The sequence below is a fragment of the Tyto alba genome, unplaced genomic scaffold (assembly GCF_018691265.1).
Source record: "Tyto alba isolate M040663 unplaced genomic scaffold, T.alba_DEE_v4.0 Super-Scaffold_17, whole genome shotgun sequence".
Classification (NCBI taxonomy): Eukaryota; Metazoa; Chordata; class Aves; order Strigiformes; family Tytonidae; genus Tyto; species Tyto alba.
This window is the reverse complement of record NW_024881279.1, coordinates 21,737,952-21,748,169: the sequence shown is the minus strand read 5'-3', so window position 1 is coordinate 21,748,169 and position 10,218 is coordinate 21,737,952. Positions and strand designations below refer to the sequence as shown.

Genomic DNA, 10,218 nt, shown 5'->3' with positions numbered 1-10,218 from the left:
GATCTTCATCGCTGCTGGTTCTGTCGGCCGGGGCGGGGGGAATGAAGGCGGCTGGAGGGCGCGCTTTGGATGTGCAGAGAGGGAGAGGGCAAAGCCGTGCGCCCGGACTGCTCCCCGAAGCTGTGCGAGTGGCGGAGGAGGTTGTGCTGCGGGGGCTTCCCGAGGGGCTTCGAGTCGTCGCACTGGACGCGTCGGATCGGAGACGACCTTCGTGGGCGCTGCGAGTCGGTTTGTCGGCGCGGCAGAGAGCCCACGGTCACGGGAGGGCTGTGCCTCGGCGGTGTCCGGTCTCGGTCGGAGGAGGAAGGAGGAGCTCGGGGGGCGAAGCGGCCGCGGCGGAGCTGAGCGGCGGGCGGGCAGCGCCGCGTCCGTGGCGCCGGGGCCGTCCCCGCGAGCTGTCCGTGGGCAGGGCAGGGCAGGGCAGGGCGGGCAGCGCTCGGCAGCGCTCGGTGCCTGCAGTGCCGGGAGGAGGCTGCGGGCGCCGCTGTTGCCCGAGGAGGAGCGAGAGGAAGGCCGGAGCGCTGCAGGCAGCCCCGCCCGCTGCGGCCCGGCTCGCTCGCTCGCTCGCTGGCTGGCTCGGCGGCCGGGCGGTCTGCGAGCGTCCCCGCGGTGCGGAGCCGTGCTGCAGCGAGGCGGAGGGGCCGGCGGCAGCGGCCGGGAGCGGCGAGCCGGGGCCGGAGCGGCGAGTGGGAGCCGGAGCCGGGGCCGCGGCGGAGATGTGCGCGGCGGGGAGGCGCCGGGGCCGGCGGGAGCGAGCCCTGCTGTGGTGCGTGCTGGTGGCGGCGTGGGAGGCGGCGTGGGGGCAGCTGCGCTACTCGCTGCCCGAGGAGATGCCGAAGGGCTCGTTCGTGGGCGACGTGGCCGCGGACCTGGGGCTGCAGCTGCCGGCGCTCGGCCCCCGCGGCGTCAGCCTTGTCTCGGCAGGTAGGACGCCGTATTTCGCCCTGCACGGGAAGACGGGCCATTTGGTGACGGCGCAGAGGATAGACAGAGAGCAGCTGTGCCGGCTGCAGGAGAGATGCGTGTTGCGCTGCGAGGTGATCGCGGAGGGGGAAATGCAGGTTTACGAAATCGAAGTGGAGATCACGGACATTAACGACAACGCGCCCAGTTTCAAAGAAATTGAGATGGACGAGAGAGTAAGCGAGACGACAGCGCCGGGTTCGCGTTTTCCGCTGTCCAGGGCTCAGGACCCGGACTCGGGCCGGAATTCGGTGCAGAGATACGAGCTGAGCGGCGACGAGCACTTCTCGCTGGCCGTGCGGGCGGGCCCCGGCGGGGAGCAGCGTCCCGAGCTGGTGCTGGCGAAGGCGCTGGACCGGGAGGAGGCGGCGTTTCACGAGCTGGTGCTGAGGGCGAGCGACGGCGGCGAGCCGGCACGGACGGGCACGGCGCGGATCCGCGTGGCGGTGCTGGACGCGAACGACAACGCGCCCGTGTTCGGGCAGGCGGAGTACACGGCGCGTGTGCCCGAGGACGTGCCCGTGGGCTCCACCCTCCTCACCGTCACGGCCACCGACGCCGACGAGGGGACGAACGGGCACGTGAAATACTCCCTGAAGAAAGAGGAAGACATGGCATCGGAGATTTTCCAGCTGGATGCGGAGACGGGAGCGATCACGCTGGTGCGGAGCCTGGACTTTGAGGAAGGCCACTTCTATGAAATGGAGATGCAGGCACGGGACGGTGGGGGACTTTCTGACACGGCGAAAGTCACCATTACGGTGACCGACGTGAACGACAACGCGCCCGAGATTTCGGTGCGGTCGGCGCTGGGCGAGATCTCGGAGGACGCCCCGTCGGGGACGGTGGTGGCCCTGCTGCACGTGCAGGACCGGGACTCGGGGCCGAACGGCGAGGTGCGGTGCTCGCTGGGCGGGGGCGTCCCGTTCCGGCTGCAGAGCTCGCAGGGCAGCTACTACCGCGTGGTGACGGCGAGGGAGCTGGACCGGGAGGAGGTGTCGGAGTACAACGTGACGGTGCGGGCGGCGGACGGCGGGTCGCCGGCGCTGTGGAGCAGCGCGGTGCTGGCGCTGCGCGTGCTGGACGTGAACGACAACGCGCCGGTGTTCGCGGAGGCGCGCTACAGCGCCCGGCTGCCCGAGAACAACGCGGCGGGCGCGCTGGTGCTGACGGTGCGGGCGGCGGACGCGGACTGGGGGCAGAATGCGCGCGTGCGGTACCGGCTGGCGGAGGGGCGGGTGCGGGGCGCGCCGCTGTCGTCGTACGTGTCGGTGCAGGCGGAGACGGGCGCGCTGTACGCGCTGCGCTCCTTCGACTACGAGGAGGTGCGCGAGGTGGGGCTGTGGGTGCGGGCGGAGGACGGCGGCGCGCCGGCGCTGAGCAGCAACGTGTCGGTGCGGCTCGTGATCGTGGACGAGAACGACAACGCGCCGCAGGTGCTGTACCCGCCGCCGGCGCCGGTGCCGGTGCCTGGCGTGGGCGCGGGCGCGGTCGCGGTCTGGGCGGGCGTGGAGCTGGCGCCGCGCTCGGCGGAGCCCGGGGCGCTGGTGGCCAAGGTGGTGGCGGTGGACGCGGACGCGGGTCAGAACGCGTGGCTGTCGTACGAGCTGGCCAAGGCGACGGAGCCGGGGCTGTTCCGCGTGGGGCTGCACAGCGGCGAGGTGCGCACGGCGCGCTTCCCGCTGGCCCGCGACGCGGCGCGGCAGAGCCTGGTGGTGGTGGTGAAGGACCACGGGCGGCCGGCGCTGTCGGCCACGGCCACGCTGACGGTGGTGCTGGCCGAGAGCGTGGCCGAGCTGCTGTCGGAGCTGGGCAGCGCGGCGGCGGCGCCGGGCGAGCCGGCCGGCAGCCTGACGCGGTGGCTGGTGGTGGCCGTGGCGGCCGTGTCCTGCCTCTTCCTCGCCTTCCTGCTGCTGCTGCTGGCGCTGCGCCTGCGGCGCTGGCGCCGCTCGCAGCTGCTGGCGGCGGGCAGCGGCGCCTTGCGCGGCGTGCCGGCCTCGCACTTCGTGGGCATCGACGGCGTCCGCGCCTTCCTGCACTCCTACTCGCACGAGGTGTCGCTCACGGCCGACTCGCGCAAGAGCCAGCTCCGCTTGTCGGGCGGCAGCTGCTGCGACACCCTCCCGGCCCGGCCGCCGCCCGACGAGCCCGCGCCGCTGCTCGGGGAGGACCCCGCCGCTGCCCCGGTGAGTTCCTCCTGCCAGCCCCACTTGCTGCGCGACCTCTCCCCGCGCTGCTCTGCTCTGCCCCTTCCGTGCCGAGTCGTGGCTCCTGCCGCGGGAGGGGGAGGTCCGAGCAAGGCAGCGGCTCCCGCAGCAGCCGGCGCCGTGTGCCGGTGCCACTTGCCCGCGGGAGGCGACCGCGGGGTTGCGGCTCAGCGCCCCAGCGGGAGAAGGGGGGAGTGGCCGCGAGAGTCTGCGGGTGGCTGCGTGGGAGGGGCACTGCGGGAAACGGGAGGTCTGTCTTGCTGGTTCCCGGTCTCCTAAGGCCGTTTGAGCGAAAAGGGAGCTGGGCGTGCCTTGGCTTGACGATCCCTGCTACGGCAAGAGCCGTCTGAGGGCGGGCGGGGAGAGACTGGGAGGGAGACGTAATTCCCCCAGTGAAGGTGGTCAACGCCCAGTTTCTCCCTGGGGAGCGCTCCTCTTTTACTTTTAGCCCCTTGCTGTTTCTTCCCAGAAGACTGGTGAGCCGACAAATGCATCTTCCTCCTCAGTACAGAGCTGTAAAGATACCGAAGTGAAGTGCACGGCGTGCCAAAGAAGTTCCTCCTGAGCCATGTTATTGTAGCTCTGGTGGGTGCCCAGGGAGGTTCTTTTCGTGTGCTTTCAGGTTGTTGATTTGTTACGAACACCTTAAGTCTGACAAGTGACATAAAGAGAGGTTTGGGAATAGAAAGTGTGTTTATCTGTCCTATTACAGACCTTAATTATGAACCTACTGCAAATGCCATCATCAAACTGAGTATGTTGTGTTACTTTACCTTTTTTGTAGGGGTTAACCTCTTAGCTTGCAGCTTGTGATGAGTTAAAGGTGGGCCACTGTCTCTGACGGGGTGTGGAAGATCACATCTGTTACAATTCTCTGACTGTCCCGTATGTTCCTTTCATGTTTAGAGTTGTGCAGAGAAAGACTTTTAGGTAGGTTTTCTTGAAATATAAGTGGAAAAAATTCTCTTCCTTGTAACATCGACATGGGCTGAAGTCATAAATTATCCACCGTAGGACGAAGTTGTCTGTGTGAATTTTCTTTAGGTGGAGTCTATCTGCTAATGATGATGATCAATGACAACTCTGTGAGATGTGAGGGGTTTGAGGAGAGTCTTGGATGTTGTGTGTAAGGAGGTACCCTTGGAGACTAGGCCTGTGTTTTCATAATTACCAGAGTTTATTGCTGTAGTACAAAAAAGGAGTCTGAATGTTTCTCATAGTCTCCAACTGGCCAAGTTGTGGGTTGCTCCTTTTTCTCTGCTGTTGCATGATGTTTCCTGAGCATGGCAATTAATGAGTATAGACCTACACTTTACATTAGGATTTGAGAGTCTTCAGCACATGGACACGTTGCCCATGTGCTGAAGAGGAATGATATGATATTGGAGTTGATGCTTTGATGGCCGTGTCTTAGTCAGAGCAGTCTATTGCTTATGCCCTTGAGAACACGTTACCTGTCTCTGAATTGGTGTGATGTGTAGATAAATCTCTCTGTATGTGTCCACGTTGTGATTCTTGTTCTCAGAGGAGGAGAACTGTGTGTGCAAATTTTCCTTAAGTGGTGTCTGTCTGCACAGGTTGCTTTCCTGTTACATGATGTTTTGGCAGTCTGAAAAATTCTGCTGTGGTATAATGTAAAACATCTAAAAGATGAAAAGGTGGTGTAAAAGTTCCCTTTGCCCTCATTGTCAGATAAGGCCCACAGTTTAGTTCCATACATGGTCCCTTTTTAACTGTCCAAAGGCGTCACACTGTGGAACAGTGGCTGTGGTCTTTGCTGTGAGCTGCTGTGTGAGCATCCTGTGGACTTCTTACCAACCAGATGCCTTCCTTGTGCATCTAATAGTCTTGACATAACCTGAAATGTTAAGCTGTGATTCCTTCTCTTCTGTAGGTTTGCCATTCTGCAGATGAAGCTAAAGGTTCTGTTGTAATTTCTCAGAAGGCTTATTTTCAGAATGAAGCCCATTATAAAGTCTTCCCACTTCCAGGTTCATGTTTGTGCAAAATGCACAGGCCACAGCTTAGAAAAATAGCAGAGGGCTGATGAATTTGTCTTAAAATGAACCCCCTGCTGCGAAGTCCAGAGTAAGACTTTAGGGCAGCACTGGCAGCTTGAGACCTCAGGGACTTGCAGGTTCTCCCAGGGATGAATATCCATGCCTGCAGTGAAGACTGAGACACCTTCCTGGTGAGTTTTTCTGACACCACTTTCTCTTCTAATGCTTGCTCGCCTTCCTCATCTGATTTATGATCTTGTTGTTCTTTTCCTGGTGAGCAGACAAATGCATCTTCCTCCTCAGTACAGAGCGGTAACGATATCGCAGTGAAGTGCATGGATTGATGGTGGTGCCTGCTGAGGAGAAATGGTGTGGGCAGCTGGTCCTTTGATGCTGTGCGCTGGCAAGTTATAAGGGTCAAAGAAGAGTATGGAAGTTGTGAAGGTTTGAGGACAAGAGGGTTGGGATCTGTGCATAGAGGGGTTGTTGAAGGACACAGAAGAGACGGTTTGCTGCTCTCTGTGATCAGTGCCCAGCTGTAGTATGTGAGTTTCTCCCTGCGAAAGAAGATTCTCCTCAGCCATGTTAGTGCAGCTGTACTGGGAGGCTTTGGAGGTTCCTTCTGTATGCTCGCAGCAGGTTGTTGATTCATAAGGAACACCTTAATGATGTAGTTATGACAAATGACATCACGAGAGCTTTGGGAAGAGCAAAAGTTTATCCCCATCCTACTAAGCACCTTAATTATGTAGCTCCTCTAAGTGCCATCATCTCCCAGAGTATGTTGCGGTCCTTTACTTTCTGCAGGGGTTAACTTCTTGCTTTCCTCGTAGTGGGGAGCTAAAGGTGGGCCACTATGTCTGAGGGTGTGTGGATGGTCACATCTGTTACACTTGTCTGACTGTCCCCTATCTGTGTTTCATGTTTACAGCTGTGCAGTGAAAGATGTTCCTAGGTATGTTTCCCTCAAACATTGCTGTAAGAAATGCTCCTCCCTGTCACGTAGACATGGGGGAAAGTCAAATATTATCTATGGTGGGGCAAAGTTGTCTGTGTGACTTTTTTTTTGGGTGGAGTCTATGATGATGATTAGTGACAACCCGCGTGAGCTGTGAGGGGTTTGAGGAGAGACTTGGTGATGCTGTGTGTAAGGATCACAGGCCTGTGCAGACTAGGTCTGTGTTTTGATAATCACCAGGGTTTACTGTAGGACTACAACAAATGAGTCTGAATGTTTCTTTAGTTTTGGAGATGACACTTCTCCACTAGTCTCCAACTGGCCAAGTTTTGGGTTCATCAATTTTCTCTCCTGTTACATGTTTTCTGTGCATTGCAATTAATGAGCATAGATGTACACTTTACATTCAGGTTTGAAATTCATGTATCTTCCATGTTGCCCACGTGCTGAAGAAGAATGATACAATGTTTTTGTGTTGATACTTTGATGACCGAGTCTTAATGAGAGCTCTCTACTGCTTATGCACTTGAGAACTTTTTGCTTTTATTTGAACTGCTGTGATGAGCAGAGAAATCTCTTTGTATGTGTCCATGTTGTGATTCTTGTTCTCAGAGGAGGAGAACTGTTTGTGCAAGTATTGCTTCAGTGGTGTGTCTCTGTGCAAGTTGCTTTCCTGTTGCATGATGTTTTGGCAGACTGAAAAATTCTCTCTTTAGATATAGGGCAGGTGAAAATTTTTGCTGTTGTATAATGTGTAATGTCTAGAAGACGTAGAGTTGTCCTAAAATTTCCATTTTTGCTAGTTTTTAGGTAAGGCCCACAGTTTATTTCCAGACATGATCCAGTTTTAACTGTTTGAGGACTTTATACTGAGGAACGTTGGCTATGGTCTTTGGTGTAAGTTGCTGTGTGAGTGTCCGGTGCACTTCTTACCAACCGGATACCTTTCTTGGGTAGCTAATAGAGTTGCCATAATCTGAAATATTAAGCTGTGATTCCTTCACTTATTTAAGTTTCCCATTATTTGCCTTACCTGTTGTCCAGCTCTATATCTGGGCATCATTGTGCCCCGCAACCCCTGAAGCATCAAAAGAAAGATCTCTTCTAATTCTTAGGCTGGGGAGCAGTTTCCATCCCGACCTTGACAGTGTTCAGCTGGCAAGACAAAGACTTTGCTAGCCCTCTGTTTCCCTAAGGTGTCCTTGAATGAACTGCCCTGTTGCCTGTGGCTGACACGTGGCCAAGAGCTGAATATTGTCCGTGGTGCAACTAAAGGGTGTGAATGCGGAGCGAGGGGGGCGAGGGGCTGGCTTTGGCCCAGGCAAAGGGGTGGCTCAGGGTGGTTTGGGCTGGGCAAGGGTTTGCTGTCAGGCCTGGTGCCAAGGCCTGTGCCATTTTTGCTGTGATCCTGGTTTCCCTGTCCTGAAAGGCAATGGTAGTCCTCCAATCACAAAGTGTTTGCACAGTAACTGTGCAGGTAAAATGATGCTGTTTGGTTATAATGGCTCATAACTCCTGTGTGAAACTTCCTTTATCTCTCTCTACCTGCTTGCAAAGTGGAGTTTCTTCACAGCCAAAATTAGTCATTCTTTCAGGCCTTTTTTTCCTGGAAGGCCATGACTGATGGCTCATTTTGGTATTTTTTTTGAGCTTTTGAAACTGCGAGTCTTGTTTTTGCAGCAAATAATTACTTTAACCGCCTAATACAGAAAGTTATCTCTGAAGAAAATGAAGCTGAAGCTAAAGAAGAATCTGTTGCAATTTCTCAGAACATATATATTCAGGCCTATGATAAGTTGTTCACACTTACAAGTTCATTTTTGTGTGAGATGAGCAGGCCACACATTGGAAAAATTAGAAAAATCGCAGAGAACTGATGACTTTGTCTTAAAATGAACCCCCTGCTGCAAAGTCCAGAGTAAGACTTTAGGGCAGCACTTGCATCTTGAGAGCTCAGGGACTTGCAGGTTCTCCCAGGGATGAATTTCCACGCCTGCAGTGAAGACTGAGACACCTTCCCGGTGAGTTCCTCTGACACCACTTTCTCTTCTAATGCTTGCTCGCCTTGCTTGTCTGATTTATGATTTTGCTGTTCTTTTCCTGGTCTCCTATGTACGTAGGTTTAATTGTAACGACCTGCACAGCTTCGTTTAGCAAAGCGTGATGTGTTAGTGCCTCTTGCTCATGCCAGAGCGGCTGTGAAAGGCAGGAGATGTGAGGGTATCTTTGTGTTCTCTTCTAGTCTTTGGGGAACAGAGGTAAACATGACCTCACCGGAGGATAGTAGCAGGGTCATATGTATTGTCTACAGCACATGCCCTTGAGTAGGATGAGATTGTCTTGAAACGGGACGTGAATGGTGTCGCTTCCCACTCAGACTCCCACTGAGATGATGAAGAGAAGTGACAGATTCGTGGCCCCGCATATAATTTTCTGTGATGGTACAATACCTTATACTTGTAATGCTTAATAATCAGTCTTATTGCTTGTGTCGTATCATTATCTGCTCACCCGTGTTGTACCACTTCCTCTTATATTGTTTATTAGTTATTATCATCGAAACCAGTGTGTGTGGAAGGGAGTACTATGTATACTTTATAGCTGTAGTCGTTAGACAGCTTGTGTTCCTTTCTGTGCTCCTTACCACACACTGAGCAGTTTTACTTATAGGATGGGATGACTACAAATTCAAAAATATTTTTATCATGAAGAGCATGTAAGTCGGGGTGTTTTTCTCCAGTCGGTTTTTGATTCACTGAACTATCACTCTTCCCTTCCGTTTCTTCTTCATTGAAGAGTCATTGTTTTGGATGGCTGGAAGTCATTGTTTGAAACGAACGTAGAGCTGCCTGTGCCTGCTTTGGGGCCGGTCTTGTGTTTGTCTCACATGTGAAAGTTCCTCACAGAGCATGTTCCTCAGCCAGTACTGACAGCAGGGTCAGTTTGGTGCTCCAGAAACACAGTGTGTGTTTTTGACATTGGATTAATGTCTTCCTCAACCAGAAGACCATCCTCAGGCATTCCTACAAATTCCTTGTTGCTTGCAGGAATTTCCTTGGTTGGGTTAGAAGCGAGCTCCATGCTGTGGGTGGAGGAAGAGGATGGAAGAGGAGCGAAATTACTTGTTGATAAGTAATAGATTATGAAATACATGTGCATACATTAGCACTGGTTGGTCACCTTGGTGGTGAGCCACCGCTGTGCTCTTCCAGAGGTGGGGTGAAGTTGAAGAATTGGATGTTCCCAGACAGAATATCATGTTTCTAGACTCCATAAGCCTCCAAACTACAGGTGAAGTGCTAGAAGGTAGAAAGTATTGTCACAATACCTGCTGGGATGCATTACGGATGAAACAGCACAGCACAAAATGTCAAGATGCTCTTGCTGTGAAGGATAATTCATTTGTGCTTTCTTTGTCACCTTACAGCTTGTTTCGTAACGTCATCCCTCCCGTAGCAGTGCTTGATCATTCAATGCCAAGTGTTTAAAATGGATTCAAAGGGTGTGTGAGGAACCGACTGGCAGGCATTCTTACTAGCATTACTGGTTAGAAAGGTTGTTTCCTCCTTCTCGGGTCCTCACCAGCTGGTGAGCACAGCCAGAGTCTTGCTGCAGCTGGAGTGATTTTGTGAGACTGACCAGGAGAAGCTTGTTCATGCATCAGCCTTGTGGCCTCTTCTTCCAAATTAAGGGTAATGTCTGAAGGATCCTTATTGGCATATGGGCATTTATAACCTGCTTTACTGTTTGTCATCGTCTCTTTTACATAGAGGCGCAGTTAGGGGTACTGGTGTAGTTTGAATGTGTAGCGACAGTATGTCCTCTTGTGGCTAATTTCGATATAAAGTTCATTTTTTGCTCAGCAGTGTTACTCATAGGATTGGACTATTAGGCATAAACAGATCTTCGACGTGAATGGCTTATTAGTTGAAGGTTTTCTTAAGAGTCTAGCATTCATTGCTTTATTTATCACTAGTGTCTTACAACACAGTTTTCACTTAATGTCAATTCTTTGAAAGGCATGTAAACACTACCTTAGTAATCCAATGCAAGAATCATTGAAGAACAAACATTGAAGAAGGGCGAGATT

The 10,218-nt window shown here is 53.9% G+C and overlaps 1 protein-coding gene across 1 annotated transcript; it reads left to right on the top strand.

Annotated features, from left to right (window-relative positions):
• Window positions 1–350: 350 nt before the first annotated feature.
• LOC122153224 (protocadherin gamma-A12-like) lies at window positions 351–4,279 on the top strand. Its single transcript, XM_042790028.1, has one exon. The coding sequence runs from the start codon at window positions 717–719 to the stop codon at window positions 3,447–3,449; it is 2,733 nt and encodes a 910-aa protein (XP_042645962.1). The 5' UTR covers window positions 351–716; the 3' UTR covers window positions 3,450–4,279.
• The last annotated feature ends 5,939 nt before the right edge of the window (window positions 4,280–10,218 follow it).

Excerpts from the sequence above, each read along its gene's own strand:
- LOC122153224 (XM_042790028.1), top strand. The coding sequence starts at position 717 with ATGTGCGCGGCGGGGAGGCGCCGGGGCCGGCGGGAGCGAGCCCTGCTG.